The sequence below is a fragment of the Xyrauchen texanus genome, chromosome 21, assembly GCF_025860055.1.
Source record: "Xyrauchen texanus isolate HMW12.3.18 chromosome 21, RBS_HiC_50CHRs, whole genome shotgun sequence".
NCBI classification, from domain to species: Eukaryota; Metazoa; Chordata; class Actinopteri; order Cypriniformes; family Catostomidae; genus Xyrauchen; species Xyrauchen texanus.
This window is the reverse complement of record NC_068296.1, coordinates 24692426-24716090: the sequence shown is the minus strand read 5'-3', so window position 1 is coordinate 24716090 and position 23665 is coordinate 24692426. Positions and strand designations below refer to the sequence as shown.

The 23665-nt window shown below is 42.0% G+C and overlaps 1 protein-coding gene across 1 annotated transcript in view; it reads left to right on the top strand.

Annotated features, from left to right (window-relative positions):
- LOC127661653 (nuclear pore complex protein Nup93-like) overlaps window positions 1-23665 on the top strand; it is a 44875-nt gene that overhangs the window by 11321 nt on the left and 9889 nt on the right. Inside the window, exons 4-7 of the mRNA XM_052152467.1 lie at window positions 16378-16440; window positions 20337-20465; window positions 22330-22404; window positions 23531-23623. Coding sequence (XP_052008427.1) covers window positions 16378-16440; window positions 20337-20465; window positions 22330-22404; window positions 23531-23623 — 360 coding nt within the window. The remainder of the gene's footprint in view (window positions 1-16377; window positions 16441-20336; window positions 20466-22329; window positions 22405-23530; window positions 23624-23665) is intronic.

Below are 23665 nucleotides of genomic sequence, written 5' to 3'. Positions count from 1 at the left end.
AAAGCAATGAATTTTGCATTGCTCAGGTCCTCCACCAATTTGGCTTTCACTTTGTTGTAAAGTTGAGGCAAAACATTCTGACTAAAATGCGGTCGGCTCGGTAGTTGATATCTGGGCTCTAACACACGTAGCAAATGCGTGAATCCGTCGTTCTCAACAACTGAAAATGGGCGCCAAAACACCAATTGCCTTGGTAATTGCTTGAGCACGGTCTGAGTCGGCCTGTAGCTTAATTTTAAAAGCAGTAGAAAGAGTTTCCTGTTTTTGAGGTCTCTTACGTGTGCTGCTGATGTCAATGTCGGGATGATGTCTCCGGAGATGCGCTTGCATGTTAGAAGTGTTTCCCGTCGTATGAGCAACTTTTGTGAAACACTTACGACAGACGACGCGCGTTTTGTCTATGACACGATTTCCATTATTGTAGTCCACTGGAAAACCAAAATTTGCCCACACAGGAGACATAAATGTGACCGGAGGGTCTTCAATCTCAATTTGCCACGGAGTTGCCATCCTGAAGTGCGTATGTAAATGTAAACTCCCGAGAGTGATCGATCACACAAATCACGTGACATGCACTTTATTTAGTAAATAATATTATAATAATATTTAGTAAAACTATAGCTCTTATTAGTTGTTAAAAGTGTACTCATTAATTACTATTTAATCAAATGTCAAGGAAGAAAAAAATAGTTTTGTGACAAAGTGAAGTGAGAGTTGGGCCGGGGGAGGAGGGGGCGGGGCATGTTCGGTTCGACATGAGAGTATCGCGGTTTGATCCATGGCTGTTGTATCGCGGTTTTTCGGTTCGGTTTGAATATCGTTACACCCCTAAAATATGTGTGTTATGTGTGTGTGTGTGTGTGTGTGTGTGTGTGTGTGTGTATACGCTCACCTAAAGGATTATTAGGAACACCTGTTCAATTTCTCATTAATGCAGTACATGCTGGGCATTATCAATAGCCTCTTTTACATTATCAAAAGTGGAAAGTGTTCAGTGACTGGTGTGATACCAAGAGCTTGAACCCCAAAACGTGCGAGATACCGAGCGTACTCGCCTTTTTTGCAGGAGCTGCTGGAGGCGGGCCGCACACCCTCCACGCTCAAAGTCTATGTGGCTGCCATAGCGGCGTCACACAGTCCTGATAAAGGACATTCATTAGGAAAAAAAAACGATCTGATCGTTCGTTTCCTAAGAGGCGCTAGGAGGATGAACCCTCCTCGCCCACCTTCGGTGCCGATCTGGGACCTGGTGGGATACCCATTGAAGATATTTGTGCAGCGGCAGGCTGGGCCTCGCCTTCGACATTTATCAGGTTTTATAACCTACATGTCCCCTCACTACATTCCAACATTCTATCAGTCTGACTGTGGAATGAGCTGGAGTATGTACATGCTGGGCATTATCTCCTCCCTTATAAGGTCCGTCTCTGACCGACTTAGAGGGTTTATTATGCGTACCAGTACACAAAAAACTCAGTACATAAGATGTGTACTTGTGTTTGTACAAGGAGCGCCCCACCTTGTAGGTAAGGGTGCCCTGTCATACCCCACTAAATAGCTCGCCTCTGGCCGGCTCGTGGAATAATCACTTTGCTTTAAGGCTCAGGCACCTGCCTCTGGCTTTATACAGCGAAGTCAGCACGCACAGCGTTTTACATGGGGTTCGAACAGTTGACCGAGCTGCTTCGCTCATCACTGTCTGCTGTGCAGCTGCAATGCGTTTTACATAAAGACTTCAATATTTCTCGAGAAACTGAGTTTTCTGCATCCAGGAAAACTCCGTTTCTCGAGAAATATTGAAGTCTTTATGTAAAACGCATTGCAGCTGCACAGCAGACAGTGATGAGCTAAGCAGCTCGGTCATTGGCTGTGCTGCGGCAACTGCTCGAACCAATGACGGGCGATTTAGAACGCGCCACCAATGGGGCGCGCCCGCTACGGCTCATAGCCTGCTGAAATTAGCATATGAGGGCTATATAATGAGCATCCCGTCATTCCGGTTCTTTAGGTTCAATCGACTGAAGCGACTGACCAAGCACAGGCACGGCAGCTTACGCAATAGTTGTTCCCTCTCTCAGGGAACCAAGGTTACGTTAGTAACCGAGTCGTTCCCTTATCGAGAGGTCTCTCCTATTGCGTAAGTAGCTTACGCTATGGGAACCCCATGTAAAACGCCGTGCGTGCTGACTTCGCTGTATAAAGCCAGAGGCGGGTGCCTGAGCCTTAAAGCAAAGTGATGTTCCACGAGCCGGCCAGAGGCGAGCTATTTAGTGGGGTATGACAGGGCGCCCTTACCTACAAGGTGGGGTGCTCCTTGTACAAACAGAGTAAGTTTGCGTCGTCCTCGTCTGCTGAAGACGATAGCGCTGCCAGAGATATCACCTGTGCTCTGAAGGGTGTAGAGAGCACCTTAGGAATGTACCCGTGCTTTGGCCTAAGGACAACTCTGCAGTCGCTAGGGTCCAAATTCCAGGCAAGCAGCGCTTGATGACAGCGCTGAGCAGGTCAGCCCACTCTTTTAACTGAAGCGAAAGTGCCAGCAAGAGCGTGGTTTTGAGCGAGAGCTGCTTGAGGTGCACGGCTCGGAGAGGTTCGAACGGGGCACCTTTGAGTGCGACCAGGACCGTGGCCAGGTCCCAGATCGGCACCGAAGGTGGGCGAGGAGGGTTCATCCTCCTAGCGCCTCTTAGGAAACGAACTATCAGATCGTTCTTTCCCAATGAATGTCCTTTATCAGGATTGTGTGACGCTGCTATGGCAGCCACATAGACTTTAAGCGTGGAGGGTGTGCGGCCCGCCTCCAGCAGCTCCTGCAAAAAGGCAAGTACACTCGGTATCTTGCACGTTTTGGGGTTCAAGCTCTTGGTATCACACCAGTCACTGAACACTTTCCACTTTTGGGCATACAAGCCTCGTAGAGGGGCTCGTGCCTCAGCAATGGTTTTCAGAACTCCACTGGGGAGGTTCTCGGAACCCGCTGAGGGGCCATGCATGGAGGGCCCACAGATCGGGCGGGATGAAGAATCATCCCGCTGGCCTGTCCGAGGAGGTCTTGCCTCAGCGGAATCGGCCATGGGGCAGATTGCATCATCTGTACCAGCTCTGGAAACCACGCCTGGTTTTTCCAGAGTGGGGCTACCAGGAGCACTGCACATTTCACCTCCCTGATCCGACTGATGACCTGAGGCAGCATCGTGATCGGGGAAAAGCATACAAGGGGCGGCTCGGCCAGATTTGGGCGAGCGCGTCCGTGCTTTTTGAGAAGAAGAGAGGGCAGTGCTGCGTTTTCCTTGGAGGCTGAAGAGGTCGACCTCTGCCTCGCCAAAGGTTCGCCATAACCACTGAACCGTCCGAGGGTGGAGAGACCATTCTCCTGGGAGAACTTTGTCTCTGGATAGCATGTCCGCTCCTTGGTTCAGGACGCCTGGCACGTGCGCTGCTCTTAGCGAGCGCAGGTGGTGTTGTGACCATAGGATGAGCTCCCTGGCCATAGAGTGCAGGGAGCTCGACCTGAGTCCACCTTGGCCATTTATATACGAAACTACCGTCATGTTGTCCGTTCGGACCAGGACGTGTTCGTTTTTCAGGTACGGAAGCAGGGCTCTGAGAGCCAAGGCGACCGCTTTCATTTCCAGACAGTTTATATGTAGGCGCTTTTCCGGGTTTGACCAAAAACCGGAAACAGGCCTGCCCTCGTAAAGGGCCCCCCATCCTATTTTGTTGGCATCTGTCGTGATAATTTTTCTCCGCGTATTCACGCCCAGACTCACGCCGGTTTGATACCATTTTATGGCTTTCCAGGGCATCAGGGCTTTTATACAGCCGTGATTCGCTCTGATCAAACAGTGGCCTGAGCGCCACGCGTGAGTGGGGACGCGGCTCTTGAGCCAGCGCTGGAGAGGACGCATGTGCAACAATCCTAGCTGGAGTACAGCTGATGCCGAGGCCATGAGGCCGAGCATTCTTTGAAATCGTTTGACGGGGCGTGCGCGCTCGCTTTGAACGATGTTGCAAGGCGTCGAATAGAGAGCGCGCGCTCTGATGAGAGGCGCGCCGTCATCTGCACTGAGTCTAGCACTATTCCCAGAAAAGAGATATTCTGGCTGGGGGATAGCACGCTCTTTGCAAAATTGATTCTCAGACCCAGACATTCTAGATGACTGATAATCCAAGATCTGTGCGTCATTAACTGACTCTCTGATTGTGCTAGGTTAGCCAATCGTCGAGTTAATTCAGTATTCGCACTCCCCGCTGTCTCAGGGGGGAAAGTGCTGCGTCCATACATTTCGTGAATGTACGGGGGGCCAATGATAGGCCGAATGGTAGTACTGTGTACTGGTATGACTGTCCCTCGAAAGCGAATCTCAGAAATGGCCTGTGAAATGGCCTCGGAATGTGAAAGTAAGCGTCTTTCTAATCCACTGATAGAAACCAATCCCCGGGGCAAACTTGCGTGAGGATATGTTTGGTCGTTAACATTCTGAACGAGCGAATCATTAAAGCTTTGTTCAGATGTCTGAGATCTAGGATCGGGCGGAGGCCACCGTCCTTTTCCGGGACGAGAAAGTAGCGGCTGTAAAAACCCGCCTCGCTCATAGAGGGAGGAACAGTTTCTATAGCTCTCTTCTCTATCAGTTTGAGCACCTCGGTGCGTAGAACATGTGAAACATCTTTCCTCACTTTCGTCTCGACCACCGCTGAAAAGCGGGGTGGTCTGCGAGCGAATTGAAGCGAGTAACCGTGTCTTATTATGTTCAAAACACATTTCGGCATGTCAGGGATTTTTTCCCAGGCTTTTGCTCGCACAGATATGGGCTGAATGCTGGCTGGGGGCGTGTCGCAGTGACGTATGGACCCTGCCGGCGAATTGCCTTGTGCTAACACTGAGCTTACAGCTCTCAGAGGCACGGGGGCACGCTGAGCAGCTTTGTTGAGTGCCGAGTGCAGGGGTGCGTGTGAGATTACAGGCACGCACGCTATCTCCGTAATGCTCGCAGCATGAGCTGGAGAAATGTTTGAAACTGTATAGACAGTGTTTACGGGTGGGGGTGCATACATTGTGATAGGCACGCGCGCCACTTTCATAAAGCTTCCCGTTCTTAGCGGGGAGTTTCTTGGCTCGCGCGCCGCATCTGTGATGCTCACGGCATGGGCCAGAGAACTGTTTGAAACTGTATGGGCAGTGCTTATGGGTGGGGGTGCATATACCGTAGTAGACACGCGCGCCATTTTCATAAAGCCTCCCGGTCGCGGCAGGGGTTTTTGGGCATGCATACAGTGTTTGTGTGTAGGGGTGCATGCATGACAGCAGGCACACGCGTGTTACCTTTATAGTATTTCCCGCTTTTACTGGGGAAGTGTTTATAACTGTGGGAACAGTGCTTGTGTGTAGTGGTGCATACATGACAATAGGCACACGATCTACATTTATGGGGCGTCCAGCTTGAGCTGGGGAAGTATTCGGCACTGTTTGGACAGTATTGATATGTGGGAATGCGCACTTTAGTGTGGACACGTGACCCCTTAGTGACACAGGCAGAAAATGACTCTTTTTGTGATTTCTGCGTGTTGCCGTTAAAAACGGCGTTTGATTGCAGGTGAGCGAGTTCTGTGACTGGCCCTTTGACTGCTGTACAGACATTTCCAGCCACTTGTAAGGGGACTGGGTAATGTTTTACACGTTTTGGAGAGAGTGGTCTGGCTTTTGCGAGACACGCACTCTCTCTCTTTCTTCCTATGGCTAGGAAGGCTTACGAGGCTCCGGGTTCAGCACGATCTTGGGCCGAGGTCCCCGTCGCTCAGGCGGCTGCTTTCGGTTAGCGGAACGCGAGCGGCGTCGAGCGTCCATTTCAGGTCTGGGCTGGGAGACGGGAGGCGCCACCCTGGCTCGCTGCTGCAGCTGAGGCAGTCTCTGGCGGCTCTGTGACGAGCTGGAGCGCTTAGGCAGGAAGTGACGCATAGCCTGCGAATTCTTCTGGGCTTCAGTGAAGCGTTCAGCGAACTCTTTTACCACCGGTCCGAACAGGCCGCTTGGGGCGATATCCGCATCCTTCATTTCTGTTAGCGTCAGCCACAGATGGCGCTCAAGGACAGTCAGGTTAGCCATGGCCCGGCCGATGGACTGGGCGGTGGCCTTTGTGGCTCGCAGGGCTACATCAGTGGCGCTGCGCAGGTCCTTGAAAGCCTCAGGTTCAGGTCCAGATTCGTCCATGGTGCGGAGAAGTTTGGCCTGATAGACCTGCAGAACAGCCATGGAATGAAGCGCTGACGCAGCTTGGCCGGAAGCGGCATATGCGCGACCGGCGAGAGCTGAGGTAGATCTTGCAGGGCTTCGAGGGATGAGAAGCTTTGGCTTTCCATCCAGCGGTGGAGGGTGGGCACAGATGGTTGGCCATAGCCTCCTCGAGGGGTGGGGTTCCTCAGTAGCCTCTTTCTCGCGCCGCCCACCGAGGAGAGCGAGAAAGAGAAAGAAGGCTTCAGGCGAGCAGAGTGCGGGCTTTCCACGACTTTGTGAGTTCGTCGTGAACTTCGGGGAAGAAAGGGGAGGATCTCTGTCGAGGGGCCTGCCGGCGCCCTTGCAGGAACCACTCGTCCAGCCGGCTGCGGGCGGGTTCTTCCGGAGAAGACCAGTCGAGCCCGAGGTCTTCCACGGCTTTGGACAGTATGCGGACGATTTCTGAGTCCATGCTGGTGCCCCTGCTCGTGTCCGCTAGTGTCGACGGCGCGGGGTCGAAGTCGCCAGTCGTCGGATGCAGCGTCAATGGAAAGGCTGTCATCATTTTCACCGTCGTCCCCTGACGCGCCGAACGAGACGAGACCCAGCGCTCCGGAGGGTTACTGGTCTGCCTGCGTGAATTGAACTGGCGGCAGGGAGTCCTCGGGTGGTGGTGAAGCACGCGGGGACTGGCCCGGCGTGACGTCACTGAAGTCCGCGTGCTCTGGCGGCCTCCGTGAGCGGCGCTTTTTCTTGCGCGGCTCGAACAGAAAAGAATCTGCTTATTACAAGAAAATAAAAATAAATAAAAGCATGCTGTCTTTAAATTAAAGGATTTATAAAATATTCACATTCAAGTGTTATACTTAAAAAATAATAGCAGTCTTCTTTTGCTTCTTGTGCCTCCTTTTAATTGCACAAGAACAAAAAAACAAAAAAAACAAAAAACAGTTATGTACATAAATATATATACTGCAACAGCCAACATTATGGAGAAAACATAAGTCCTGGCTCTTGGTCCTGACCTCAAGTTACAGCGTTTCTGAAAGGAGTTTATTTTTCAGGACCTGGACCTTGTTTGACAGCTTGTTTGCATCTAGCTCCATAAAAATCTTTTGAAATACTTCAAAAGTGTACCTCAGGTCTTGTGGGTAAGCCAAGTTTAAAGTGTAAATTAGACCAAGCATCACAGAACAAGCATTTGCCAAATTGTTCAGGTCTTCAAGTATTTGGACGCCTTCAGTGATAATGCCAACATCTTAGTAAGGGTCTGTAGCATCTGCCCCTTCATGTACGACGACATAAATGCCTAGGGTGGTGTTTCGCATTGAAGTTTGGCCTTCATCATGTTCAACGTCCTAAAAAAGTAAAATACAAATAGAAACAATTAATAACATATCAGGGGTGAAAGTGGGAGTTGGTTTTAAAGAAACATACAATAGGTTTTAAAAAAAGTAAATAACTTACCAAGTACTCCTTCACAAGGTTTGAGGGGTCTTCGTTCATGTAAACAGTAAGGGCTTTCAAGATGCATTCACGTTTTTTTTCGATGATGTCATTCTGAAAAAATTTGAAATGAGCATTAGTACTTTGCTTTTTAGACTTGTTACTGTACCTCTAACATTTTAAGTAGCATTATACAGATTATCCCATTGTGTTGTTTTCATTCAAGTCAAGTTTGTCATTCTTGTGATTACATGAAGAAACAGAAAAACTGAGAAAGATTAAATCCAGAAGAACTGCGTCAACATCTCCAAGACACCTGAAGAAACCTTCCTGCAAAGCTACCTGAAAAACTATGAGCAAGTGTACCTGGACAAAAGCTTTTTTAAACGCAAAGGCTGGTCACACAGAGTATTGATTTTATGTAGTTGATAGAAGTAAATAAAATCTATTTATGGCATTGTGTTTTAAAGCAGTACAAAAAGTACTGTAGATTCGCAGGAAGGTTTCTTCAGGTGTCTTGGAGATGTTGACGCAGTTCTCCTGGATTTAATCTTTCTCAGTTTTTCTGTTTCTTCATGTAATCACAGACAGACTTGATGATGATGAGATCCAATCTCTGTGTGGACCATACTGGCTATTGTCAGACTCCTTGTGCATATAAAAATGTCACTGGATTATTACAATTAATGGCAAAAGGAATGTTTGGAAACGTAAACCGATATTTCGTACTGACACACTGCAGTAAAATATTTAAATAACTGGCTTAAAACCATTTTTTTGGGGTGAAAATATTATCATGCCTAAGACTTTTGCACAGTACTGTATAAACCAGACTTTAAAGGGATACTTAACCCAAAAATTAACGCGTGAGGCTATACATAATGACTGAATTTCCATCTTTAGGTTAAATATTCTTTTAATCTATTATTAATTATTGTCAGATTTAAAATTATGATGAATTTAGAGAACATACCTGATCCATAACTGACAGGATGTTTGTCATCTTCTGTGTTGCTGTTCCTCCTTTCTTTCTGAAGATTCTGAGGAGCTGGGTTGAGAAATGATCCAGCTGACCCATAAATTTGGACACCAAAGGGGTAGTTGTAATCCTACTTCTGCAGATACCTAATACAATTTTGAAAGGACAAATCATGTTGGCTGCTGATAAACTGAAAATGTTTTCGCCTCTTATGTGAATTGAATGTGCTATACACATTTGATTTAAACGAGCAGTCCTTAAACATACAACTTACTGTCTCATGACTGCGCAAATGCTTATTTATGTGGAGAAAGTAATCATTTATTGAAGGAATGTCAGTAACATCACAAACATGACAATTTATCTTTGTACTTTCGCTAGAATTTTGCTTTTGAGGTCGCTGCTCACTACCATGTGATCTGCATAAGTGGGACCGCAGTGCATTCCAGGTTTTAAAAGTGCATGGACAGTAAGAATATGCGCATGGATATGCTTGTCTGCGGCCATAGTGTCCATGTACCAACCTGAAGTGTTTTAAAAGCTTTGATCTTGATATGTGAGACGAGCCACAATCTCTGCACAGCCACATGTAGGACTCTAGAACTCCAAAACTCTGTGAGAAAAAAAAAGATGTAAGTCACCAAAGAATAATAATAATATAAACAACACTGTAACACTTTATAATAACGTTCAGTTATAAGTGACTTATAAGTTATTAGTTAATGATAAACTAATAATTTACAAAACATGTCTATATTCATAAATGATTAATAAGTGATGTGCTAACATTTTATGAATGTTTTGTTAAATTAGTTATAAGTCACTTATAAGGTTATTAGTTAATGAAGAACTAATCATTTACAAAACATGACTATACATTCATAAATGACTAATAAGTGATATGCTAAAATGTTTTATTGTTTTGTTAATTCAGATATGTCATTTATAAATTATTAGTTAATAGGTTCATAAATTATTAATAAGTGGTATGCTATACAGTAAAAATCTGATAAATAGTTTACACTTTAGATTAGGCCTAACCACCAAGCTTACATTACTTAGCTAACATCAATGCCATCTTATTGATGTGTCAAATGTGTTTATAGCTGTTATTTGGGTCTTCCAAAGATTGAGTGTTAACATTTGACATTAAATAAAAATGCTCAACACCATTATTTAAGACAGTTATTAAAACTGATAACATTACTAAAATGTGAAAAAGTGTTTCGCTTTATACAGTAACATTACACAAAACAATCCGTTAACACATAAATGGAGAAACTCTTATTAACTAGCAATTTAATATGTAATTTATGTCTTTGTGTGGGGAAATTCACATCAAAGTTCAACAAGTATATATATATTACATAAGATCGAAACACACGAATGTAACGTTATAGGCCTAACTAACAAAAATGCGAAAACCACACGAGGAATGCGGCATTTTCATTAAAATACCATACAAAACACGATATCGGCGATAAACCATCTACTGACAGCCTCTAGCCTATATAAATGCATAAAAAGTAAAATACCTCACCTCTGTGTCCACAAAGACAAAACGTTGATTGTGAAATGTTGCATTTGACTGCACAAAATGGCGATGAGGGACTTTCAGTGAGCTGAAGGATCAAAGCTGATCGTTGGATGTGCTTTCCATCTGCGCATGTGCAGATATAGCTCCACCTGCTGACCAAATTACGGTACTGCAGAAGCAACACAACTGCATTTCGTTCATTTAACACAAGTGAGCTGTGTAAATGGGAAATATCACTTTTTCTAATTTTGTCAACACAACTGTTTTAATTTTAATGCACAAGCTTAAGAGCATTATTTAATTTAAACAATTCCATTCTTTGGACCAACAACTACCAATTTTCATTTTTTTGAGTGTATGGCACACTGAAAGGTTAACACTGGCACACAAGCAATGCCGAGAGAGGAGCAGACTATTTTATGTATGTGAAATTCTGCACCTGTATTCCAATCTACATCTTGAGGTAATCCTTCCTCATGATCACGCAGCGTGTTTTAATCCGCTGAATGGGAGGCTAAACAAAAAGTAAAAATGTGATGAGACTAAAGTATACCCAACAGACTCATGCAGCGTGTGCAAGCCATTCATACATCACAAGCAGCGATTCACTTCCAGTTAATCGTGTAAGCGCAGCCCATTTAGTTAACATCATTCAAATCATTGAAATCTGCTTTTAAAACTCATTGTTCATGACAAATGTAATTAAGTGGTTATAACAGACAATGAAGTGGTTGAAGTGGTTATTTAAATCTGTATTCATGAATTACTAATGGCTGCTTGCAACTGTTCTTCTACACTTTGTTGTTTCTTGCCAACGTTTCTGAGGCTTCAAGCAGTGGACTTGGTTAAAAAGCATAAATGCCCAGCATTATACCTCAGAGAGTGACAGAAGGCTGATAATTGTGATGACAGCACTTTTAATGGAGACTTTTAACTTTTAAAGCAGTATTTTAATGGACCTCCCTTTTTAAATATGTCTTGGACACATGGCTGTTACTTTAGTAGACTATCACTTAGTATGTCTGAGATGATGTATAACATAAGCTTTGATGGATCCTAGTGGCTTTGTCATGCATCATTTTTACTGATTTTAAGGAATTGTTCTCACAAAAATGCAAATTCTGTCATTATTTACTCGCCCTTTTTTGTTTCAAACCTGTATACATTTCTTTTTGCCATGTAACAGAAAAGTAGTTCTTAGATGTAATGTGTGGGCATAATAGCCTCAGTCATCATTCACTTTCATTACATCTTTTTTCAACACCTTTTGGAACACATGAGGGTGAGTATTAAAGGGACAGTTCACCACAAAATATACACCGGTCTATGATGTTATCACAATGTAATGATATTTTAGTAAAGTTTATACAATTTCTGAGACCCCATCACTTGAACACCACATGCACACAACCATCAAAAGCTTATGGTGGATGTCTTTAAGGATATGTGTTTTCCTTGTGTGATTGCTAATAATGGAAACTGGGTGTTTACTCATCAGTGTAATGATCCACTTGGTTTTTTTGTTTCCTGAAGGTTCAAAGCAGTCTACCAACACCCGTCTTTTCCTCTGCTTCTCTCCATCCATCCATCCATCCATCCCTCCCTCCTCATTTTTTCTTTTTCTTTTCGTCAGACATATTTTTGTGTTGGGCCTGCCAAAGTGCAGCTCGCCTCTTACTGGAAGTGCACTTATGAACACTTTCGTAATCTCCCTCCGTGTGTGTGTGTGTGTGTGTGTGTGTGTGTGTGTGTGTGTGTGTGGGGTGTTGTGTGTGTGTGTGTGTGTGTGTGTGTGTGTGTGTGCTAAAAATGCTCTTTAGCAATTCTCAGTACAACTATGATTGACTCTAAGGGTTAAAATGTTCCTTTTATTATTATACTTGTGTAGATGCTTTCATTCAACATCATCTTCATACTCGTTATGGATCTCCTCTGTTTTATGCCTCGCTCAGATCAGTCGTCTATTGATAATTTGTTAAGAATTAAATATGATATAAAAAATAATAATAATATTCTGCAGGTACCGTGCTCACAAATGCACTATTACCATTGTGTATACATGCATACTGAGACAACCAGATGTGCCAGAAACCTGTGAGGCAGCTGTTTTGTGTGTGTGTGTGTGTGTGTGTGTGTGTGTGTGTGTGTGTGTGTGTGTGTGTGTGTGTGTGTGTGTGTGTGTGTGTGTGTGTGTGTGTGTGTGTGTAAACTGTATATTGGATATTGTGCATGCTCCATAAGGCTGCGGAGCTGCCTGCCTGAAGACAAAGGAAAAGCACACTGCTGATGAGGCATAGTCTCTCCTGCCTTTGCTCTCGCTTCATGCATTTGCGTGTGTGGGCAAACAGCATAATGCTTTTTCAAACACACGTATGAATGTTACCTAAATAAAGCATGCATGTTTTTTTTAATTATATCTTCATAATAGTGAGACAATCAAAGACAGGAGCCCTCGATTTACATCCCTCTATTCTGCAGCTGCACACGAAAAGGCAAAACGCCTGAAATGATGAGCAGACAGGAGGAGATGCACATAGGGATAGACTGCCCGTGATAATGGCAAATGGAGAGAAATTTGGCAGTGCGTCTTGTCTTTTTTTTTTTACTTTTCCGCTTTCTTCCATCCATGCCCCTCGATTGCTCTTTCTTACTCTATTTAGTTTACACTTGTTTCTTTTTAAGCAATGCGTTATCTAAGCACAAGCAATGGTAGGTGCATGATAATTGTAAATAGCTCTACATGTGGAATAGTTCTCTGGTCATTGCACTCTCCTCATTAACACGACCCTTAAGAGGATTATTAGCCCAGTTTCTGGACAGGATGTCGAAAGCCATCAGGAGAATGGGGGTAAAAATCCATTACCATAATTGCATTGCGCCAGGAGGAGAAGGAAGCAAAAAGGAAGGATGCAGAGATGTTTAGAAAAATGAAGAAATGAGTGAGAGTGAAAGAAGAGGCTGGCAGGGATGCTGGAGGAGAGTCAGTGGAGGAGGGGTGGATGGCTGGTGTTGCACAGCACATGGCTGAGGTTGAATAATGACTTCTCCTTGGATTCTCCCCCATTTCTGTGGGCTGACTTGGTATGCTCCTTCTCTGACAATAAAGCAGCCCACAGTAACCCTGCTCATGGCTCATATCTAGGTTCAGACCACTGGGCCGCCGTGGGGTAAAGAGTGCATGTGACAGACAGTGTGTGGGCCCCTGATAAGGGAGGTCAGAATAGCACTAGAAATGAACTGGCCCACTTCTGCAGAAGATGAAGATGAAGAAGGCACAAGCAGAGGACAGGCAAACAGTTTCCAGATACTTTCACCTCCTGGCAGCACTTTGCCAGCAGGTTAAGCAACAGCATGAGTGAGTATCACTTACACACTCGCATTCGACATGCTCTCGTCTACACTCATGAAATGCATGAACGTGCGTTTTCCAAGCAGTTTATCCAAGAAGATGAGGCTGACGCCTTCGACAATGGTATGAAGATTGCGAGGATGAGGAGAAGGAACAGGATGAAGGCTTGTCTATCACACAGGAAGTGGTGGGGTTTGGGTGGGGTTCCTTTACTCCTCGTTGTTCACAAGTAAAGGGAATGTAAAAGAAAAGGATGTCTGTAGAATTTTACCGCTGTATTGTTGCGGCAGATCTGGAAAGAGGTATTGTATTACAAATTGAACTTTTTTTTATTCAGTTAGAGCATGTATGCCTTTCTTTTGTCCATCCTGTGCATTCGATGCCAATCTGTGTCATATTTCTTGATATATATTGCATTACATTCACCTTATGTTACATGAACTGTGATTGCCATTATCAGTGCATTGCATTGGACCTTTTAAAATTGCTAAGGTGACTTTAAAATGTGAGTACACACCCAAGAATGTGTATGCATCATATTATCAGAATCGGAATTCCTTTTTGTTTTATTATTAGAATTTGTTTTTAAGTTATGTGCTTTTTTATTTATTTTTTAAATGTGCTGCTTTGTTAAATGTTTCATTTATATATGCACTAAGATCTATATTGAATATATATGTAGAATTCTAAAAGTCGCTTTATATTGTAATGATTGTCTTCTGTTGACCGTGCTGTGATTTGCGTACCATCTTAATCCAAATCAAACTTACTTAATATTTGCTGTACATTGAATCTTACAGAAATCCATGGTACTTACATGTATGTAGTACGGTAACCTCCCCTTTCAACCTATATGATCTGCTCTTTGTCTAGCTGCTTTAATATTAGTCTGGGCTTTTCTCCTTTAGTCTCACATTTGTATTTCACCGTGTTCAGATGATAATAGTTTTGACTTGGACCAGATTCAGATCTACATGTTCCTTGGTATAAATTAAAAAAGCTTTTTTTTTTTTTCTGATGTATCTGAAAATGTGTGAAAATTGCATATTTGTTGGTTACACTGTACACTGTGTGTTTTAAGCATGTTCCCACGTAAGGCATGACACACATCCCTCCATGTAAAAATGTGTCAGTTTCCTTAAACTGGGTAGAAATGGTTCACAGAGCTCTTAAGGGGGCGCTGTTCTCTTCTGTATACTAGGGGTTGAGATTAGAGGCACAGTGACTGAGCAAGAAATATGATGGTGGGAATTTCAGAAAGAGATTGTTTAAATTAGTCTTTGCTATGTATGAAACGTTGGCGAAATCATCAGCAGTTGGTCCTGCAAAGCTCCATTGCTCCCACGGCCCAACCCCCTCAATGACGCCTCTTCATCTCTGTATCCATCAGCTCCACTCATTAATTTAGATGTATCATTCAGACTTTTCGTTCCTCTAATCAGAATAATTAAATCCTAATTTACAGCTGTCAATCAGTGTGGATGGGGCAATGGGGGTCGAGCCATCTCCAGAAGATCACTAAGGGGAGGGGTGGACAGGCTTCAACACAGTCCTCAAGACTTCGAGAAGAGGGTGGTGTTAATGGAGTTGGGTGGCTGTATTGCTAAAATGTAACTATTTAATTACTATGTCAATGAAACGTCTTGAAATACTATGTTCAGTAGACGTGTGTGGTTGACAATTAGGAGGAAACAGCATTATGGCGTAGTTTTTTTTAACAGGGGCGTGGTGTTTGATAATGCGACCATATTTAGTAGATATCTAACTAGAGATGAGAGAAATATAAGGAATAGGCTCAATCACTGATGTTATGATGGTAAAAACATGTTCAAACAGATGTTCAGTAATTCAACACTGGGTTTTCAGTGGTCCGAAGATCAACCAATCCCACCAGATCTAGCTTCCTCTACTCTTCTATCATGTACCACTCCCTCTCCCAACCCCCATTCGGAGTGTGTGTTTCATATCATTCCAGTGATTTCTCTGTCCTCAGGATCAGCTGCTGGTATCTTTCTGCCAGGTTTAATTAAAATGAATAAGTTTTTTATAAGTCTGTTACCCAGCTAAATCTTAACATCAAGTACTAGTGTTCATCGCACATTTACAGGGTGCTTTACTTGCACACTTTGAATCTAGTCAGATATTTATAAATGTAGCTCCTAGATCTGTGGAGGCGACTGATGTGTGCATTTTCCATCTGTGACCTAACGAAGATAACATTCTAGGCAAGACTGCCGATATTTTACTAAGATGTGTAGACTGATGGCCCATAATTAAATATAAGCATCTGTTACCTCAATATTTGTAATGCATAACATTTTACCCAGGGTTAAGGCTTTGTATTTATATGTTTTAACTGGGTTAGGCAGTGTAATATGAGGACATAGTGGGTGTTTCGAAAAGGTTGGGTGGTGTCTGGCTTGATGGAAAACATGTAAAAGCAGATATTCTTCCCTGCACATGTAGTTGAGATTTACACGTTTCCAAATCCATCAGTAGCCTGTGTAAACTACTGTGTGTATTTGTGTCAAGCCGGATTGTCTCGCATCCACAGAACATTTAAAACACTCCAGAACATAGTGTTGATCCACAGCTTTGCTGAACCAGCTCTGACCAGTCGAGAGCTGCCATTTTGAGCGAGCATACTGAAAGTGTTGTACAGGGTCGATTCTAAGCTCATTTTAGCAGTGATTGTGATAATGATGGCAATTCTCCATCTTTGGCCTGTGGCACTTTCGTCTTGGAGGATGTATGGAAGGAAAGAAAGAGAGAGAGGGCGTGTGCTCTGAATGCAGAAAAATGGAAAGTAGGTTGCAGTACGTTTAACTTCCATGCCGTGTCTCTTGTTCCAGGGCTTTCTGAAGAACGAGAGAGACAATGCACTGCTGTCTGCCATCGAGGAGTCACGCTGCAGGGTGAGTGTCTTTCCTCACCACATCTATATCCATCCATATCCTTTTATTCACGTACCACTCAATCTATCAAGCATCCTCTCTATCCAGTGTATTTCTCAATGTACTAAACCATACCAGAACTTTCAGAAACCAACAAACCCATTCTTTTAGTAATCAGGGTTACCGTGGTCATGGAATACCTGGAATTATCTGGGAATTTAAACATTGTGATTTCCAGGTCTGGGTAAGTCATGGAAATTGATAAAATCGTAAAAGTCATAGGCATTTCTGTACTTACTATCAATTTTTTGTAGTTATAATTCACTTTAAAATATTATATTAAGCTTGTGGACTAGCAATTGCACTTTGTGAGTGCAATCTCTGTAAAATTATTATTTTTTTATAATCTTTATCCTGTAATCACAAACTGCAAAATTAGGCTAATTGATAACCAGTTGTCGGATCCCTGAGAAATTAAGTGCACTACATCCTATATTGCTCAGACATTTCTGAGCAGACTCCTTTCTCTTCACAGACAGGCTGAGGGTTGCCAAAGGTTGTAGCTCTCTCCGTTTCAGGTCAATGCGCTTTTTTTTTTCTTTTTTTTTTTTTTCATTATTGCCTTTTCAGCCACTCTCAGAGAGGTAAAAACAGGCCCTATCACCTGTTGTTTTTATCCCACTCTCAGCAGAAGAGAGCTGCCCTCTGCCAGGTCAATATCCCCTCAGTCTATCCTCTTAGTCTAGACATCAAACCGCTCACTGAGGAGGGATGTCAGTGTACAGATGAACCAAGGACCATTTCCTCACCAAGGAAAGAGGTGTTAACCTCACGATATAGATGGCCCCTGTGTGACAAAATGTCTGTGGTGAAATTTGTGGTTCGTGAAAAGATTTCCAAGCACTTCAGCAAGATTAATTTATGGATTTCCCAGACAGGGTCCAAAATTAACTGTTTACCTCGCCTGTTAATGGTGAGTGGGTTGAGCAAATTTACCAAATTTAACAAACATAGATCTGTCTTATTAGCCACGTATAACGGCACCTATCGCATAAACGTGAAGGTGCATTGTTATTTTGTTCCTTCTATCTAATATATATATATATAGGTTTTTTTTCCACTGAGGAAAAGCTTGTTAGATGTGTGAGTCTTTACTGAAGGTTTTTAGTAGACCATTAATGTGGCTTTGAATACGTCCCTTATACCAGTGAGAGTCAAGGCCTTTGCACACCAAACACGAATTTCCGCCGCAATTTCTTGCTGCAAATAACATTTGAATGAAAACAACGGATTCCTATGAAGCCATTCATACCTGGAGCGAACATTCACGTGACGACAAAGCAAGGTGTGCTTTTTATTTTTCTTAAGGTGTGTCAATGTCTTCAGATAATAATTTTTTACCATCCAGCAAATTATGTAATGTTACAGTTCCTAGTACTGTCGATTTAATTTATTTACTAGCCAAAGCCAATTTGTTTTTGCCTTCGGCACCTGGGCCCAGTTGTTCAGAAGGTTTGGGTAAAATCTTGAACATGGGTTGTTCAAAAGAATAAAAGGATTCTGAAATAGGATTAGATCATGTAATCCAGTCTTGGTTTTGATCTGGATCAAACCTTCAGTATGTGTTGTTCAAAACTTTGTAGTAGGATTGGAATACCTTTGATGCAAAAAAAACAGGATTACCCTGATCTCAGCAGAAGGGTTGATTTAGGGTGGATTTCAGGAACAAAATGTCACAAAACTTTAAAATTGGTAAATTAATACAACATTTGTATCATGTAGTGTGTATATATGTGTGTGTGTGTGTGTGTGTGTGTGTGTGTGTGTGTGTGTATTTATATTTTGCACTTAATTTGTTTAACCGTTACAGTGATAAAGTAGACATTAAGCTACCTATTAAGACATTCAGTACAATAAAGTAAGACAATGTCCCCATAAAATAATCCCCAAACAGCTGTCAATATCAAACAAAAATAATATATTTAAATATATTAAGTCATTTTGTCACTGTATATTATTACAATGACTCAATCATCAGAGATGAAGCAGTCAAAAGTAGTTTCTGTCATTTGCATCCCTTATTGCACGTCCAGTCAGTCTCTCAATCTGAGGTTGGTCTGGGTCTTCAACAGGCTGAGTTGTGTCATAAATGTTACACAGAGAGGGACATTTTAGCCTTTTTATGATTTAAAACACGTGTTCAAAATATCTACAATGAATATGTAAATAATGTATATTTGTTTGTTTTATTTATTTGTTGTGGGTCAGATGAGGGCTCTGTCTGTTTAAAAGAAATTGAAAATGGGATGTGATTATTTGTATTGTTTTATTGTGCTGTTTTCTGTTCTTCAAAAAAAAAAACACTAAGTGACCCCATGTTGGCTATTCTACCTGTTGTTCTTTACATAGCTTGTAGCCTACATTGTGATCTGTAGTCCCATTTAGAGCACTGGTAATATGGATTTGGTAATCTTGAAAAGTTTGTTTCTGGATCAGGGTGGTCCAATCCAATGTTGCTTTGAAAAAACGGCAAAAAGATCGATTACATGATACTGGATATCAAAACATTGGATTTCCAAATCCATATCATTCTGGTCCAGATTAAACTTTTTGACAACTGGCCCTGGTGAGTGTTTGTTTTGGACCCTACATGAGAGTTAATTAAATTGCTGGATGATTATATAGCTTTTTTTTAACCCAGAAAAATAATCCAGGGTAAAGTTAGCTCCTTAAATCATGAATAAATGTGTGCAACAACGTGTTTTTGTTTTATTAACAAGAAGCCTCCACAGTCTTTTCCTCTAGAAATGTTTCCTGATTAGCATTAACTTCAGTACGTCATGCTGATATCATCTCATTCCCTTCATCATTACGTTCTTCTCCAAAGTTTCTTCCTCCAGAGTTCAGAAGCTTTTTTAATTAGAATGCTTGCAATTATCTCACATTGATCCATCGGGACTGAGTAAAATAGACGAAAGGTCTTTGGATTCAATCAGGGTACGGGCTAAATCCGTAGTAAGCATGAAGGCAGACCCAGATAGCGGCATAGTTCCATTAGCACGGCCTCCATGCAGCCAGGCTTTAGTAGCCCAGACCCAGTTTGATGCTCCCTAGGCCCAGCTCTCATTCCTTCTCCCTCAGAGCGGTGGCTGGGGTGGGATTGGGGGAATGGGTGATGATAGTTGTAGCCATTAGCACTCCCAAATCCAACCTGCTCTCTTCTTACTCCACTATTTTTATGCGTCACATATTGAGTAAGCTATATATTTACTTAGGGGTTTCTGTCTTTTACATATTACTCTTTATTCTAGGGGTGGGACTCCGATATTATATCAATATCTGGATAATATTGTGATTTGTCCTGGTTTAGTTGGTACGTGCCAGTATACATTTTTCATATCGTGACAATTGCTTAAACCTTTATCGCGCAATACTGTATTATCACAATATACTGTAATACCGAATACCAGCACATGTCTAATGTTTAGTTTAGTTATTCAAACTGTGATATTATCTATTACTCAATTGTTTCCCTTATCTCTATTGGCCTTCATTGCTTTTTGCAGTTACATTCTTTGCACGTTCTGAGTTTGGATTTTGATAGAATATAATTAATTACGTGTGCGTTGACCCAATGCTACAGTTTTCGATTTTCACAGACTTGCTGTAAATAGTGGTTTCCTTTTACCTAAAAATATGATTTGAAAAATGTAACTGAAATATTGATTCTTGCCGTGAGAATATTATTACAGTATCATGAGGTAAACTATTGCAATACTTTTAATAATTTTTTCCCCCAAGCCCTACTTTATTCTGCCATTTTTCTATACATTTTTGTCTTTGGTTGTTTTCTTGTAAATCTGACCCCTGTTCTCTGTCATTCTGTCTCTCGCTCCCTTGTTCTGTCTCTTTCACAGACATTTCTGTTGGCAGAGGAGTACCACAGAGATTCTATGTTGGTGCAGTGGGAGCAGGTGAAACAGAGGGTGTTGCACACCCTGCTGGGAGCTGGGGAAGATGCACTGGACTTCAGCCAGGATGTGGAGGTCTGAGAAACAACACACTACATAAAACAACACACACACAAGGAAGAAATGATATGCCTCACTTGTATGATACATGATATGATAGCACACAAAAACCTTACACATGTTGTGTTGTGAAGTACAAATGTTCTCATTTACCATATGAGCAGCTTGTGTTCAGATATCTTGGCATGTTATATGCAGCCTGTGGCTACGTGTGGCCTGGATCTCGGCATCAGTGAAATCTTATCTGGCAACAGCTTTTCTTTAAGCTTCTTTTTTCAAACATCAGAGCAGTGTATCTCAATTGCTTTTACATTGGACATTAAATGACCGAAACCCAATACCAGACTTGTTTATTATATACAAAAGAATAAAGCCTTTAAAATCAAAAAATAAAATGTAGTATTATTAACACGAACTGGCGAAAAGTGTGCAAAAGTTACTCCGTTTTCTCTTAATCTGAGCATAGTTGAGCCAAACCCATCTGTCACATGACAGGTCATTGTATAAAACCTGATTTTGGTTTTATGTAGTTACTGCATACAATTATGTGGGTAGTTGCATTTTATTATTTACATTATTTTTTAAATATGTGTAAGAGATTGCAAACCACTAGATATAGATGTTTTTAAAGAGAAATTGAATTTCTTCATGTAATGAGCTCCTTGTTGGATGTTTACATATAGATGTTTGTAGCATGCAGAAAATACAAATTTGGTCACGTGACAGTAAGATGATATGACATTGGCTTCTTTTAGAAGGTATTATTCATAAAAAAAGCTTCACAATCTTTGCTGTCAAAAAATGGAGAGGTGAGCATGAGAGCAGGATGAAGAAAACATGAAACATTGAAGATGACAAGCACTCCTCTGAATAATATATACACAAAAACCGCATGTTTCTCTTTTATGTCCTCAATTGGAGCAATAGTGTGTATACGCCAAACAATAACATCCTTTTTGAAAATACAAAACATATTGTATTATTCTTTAGTTTTTATGCCTGCCCTCTCTTTTGTTGTCCAATAAAGGAAATGAGACTAGAGTTTGTGTGTATTTGGACACACATGCATGCGTGTTTCCATGCTCTTGGAGATTTTTGACTGCTGTCCCGCTGCTTTAATTATTAAACAGCAGTTAAATTTTCCATGTGTGACCTGCTGTTCACATCCTATGCCAGGAGCTCACTCTTCCCTGTACCACCAGCCTGAGTTGCCCTTTCCTGCCGCATAGTCACACAAACTACAATGCCTCAATGGTTTTCTTGCCCGGCTATTCACAGAATTTTACTACCGGGGAATGTGTAAGTGTGTGTATAGCGTGTATGAGAGTGGGTGTGTGTATTAGGTTTTGCCTACATTGTGGGGACCAATTGTCCAGACAAGGAGAGTAAAACCTAAAATCACTTGCATTGTGGAGACCTGTCAACCCTCTCTACTATGAAAATGAATTAATAAACATGTTAAATAATGTTGAATGTAAAATGTGATGTTTAGGTGTCATGTTTGGGGATAAAAACAATAAGCTCAATTTCAATAAAAAAAAAAATGTGCATTTATTTATTACTTTTTAAAATTTCTTTAGGCTAAATTCCTATTCGTATAGAATATTTTAATTTTGTGCATACACACACACGTGAACTATATGCTCTTAAGTGCAAGTTATGTTCCTCACAATAGCTTCACACAACATTGGTCACTGTGTTTGGATTAAAAACAACTTTCAGAGATAAATGCAGGCTTGTGCACTTGTCAAACCCACATTTTTAAAGGCACACATATACATATACACATACACTCAAAGAGAATATTAATACGGCCTTGTTGTGTAGACATCCTTGTTTGTGTGTTAACAAGGCTTTTGCTTTGTGTTCACCTACACAGCTCAGCTTTGTGAGTGAGGTCAGAGTTCCAGGACGGAGCGCGCTGGACAGTGTGGAAGTTGCCTATAGCAGACAGGTTTGTAAAGAGCCACAAGTATACAACATCTACACTCACTGAGCACTTAATTAGGAACACTATGGTCCTAATGAAGTGTCCGATGTTGGCCATTCTCCGTTGACCTCTCTCATCGTCAAGGCGTCTCTGTCCACAGAACTGCCGCTCACAAAATGTTTTTTGTTTTTGGCACCATTCTGAGTAAATTCTAGAGACTGTTGTGTGTGGAAATCCCAGGAGATCAGCAGTTACAGAAATACTCAAACCAGCCCATCTGGCACCAACAATCATGCCACGGTCGAAATCACTGCAAACACATTTTTTCCCCATCTGATGGTTGATGTGTGTATTAAATAAGCTCATGATCCATATGTGGATGATATTATGCACTGCACTGCTGCCATACAATTGGCAATTAGATAATCTCATGAGTAAATAGATGTACAGGTGTTCCTTATAAAGTGCTCAGTGAGTGTATTGTGCAGTAGACAAGATGGATAACAGTTTATACATGACATGGAGAAAATTTAAAATAAAAATATTTCACGTTATTATCTGCTTCCAATATCAACCTAATTATGCCAACAATATGAAAAAACATTTACAATCTAGTCACCAATATATCATGAATCCCTTGTTATTTATGAATCCTAGATATTTTTAATAAACCACAGGCATCACAGCTCCTTTATTTAAGTCTAGCTTGGCTCTCGGCTTTGGTTATTCTCGCTTAGTTAGTTAGACACAAGAATAAATGGGTTGTGTTTTGCGAGCCAAGCACGATTGATTCAAAAGATTGATTGGCTGGAAAGAAGCATGATGGGTAAGCACACAATCTATCCACAAAGGGAATGGTTGTTTCTCACTCTCATCCTTTGTTCTCCTTTTTTGTCATCTCTCTTCTATTGCCTTGATTTCTTTCTTTCATCATGTGTCAACACATTGCCTGCGGAGTCATCCTCCTTGTCTTTTTACTCTTTTTTTCGAAGACCTTCTGAACATTTTCATCCTCTTTGTTTTGTTTTTTGTCATCCATCACGTCACCTCCAGATCATAGTGCATCCTAATGTCCAGAACTTGTTCTTAGACAACAACCAATCATTGATCATCTCCATTCTTATTGAGCATTTCCCCTCCTGCCTTTTAGATCTACATCTTCAATGAGAAGATAGTAAATGGGCATATTCAGCCCAATCTGGGAGATCTCTTTGCCTCAGTGGCTAACAGCCTGGATGATAAGGTACGTCACATTTTGTCTCTATCTGAATGGCTTTAGCATTTA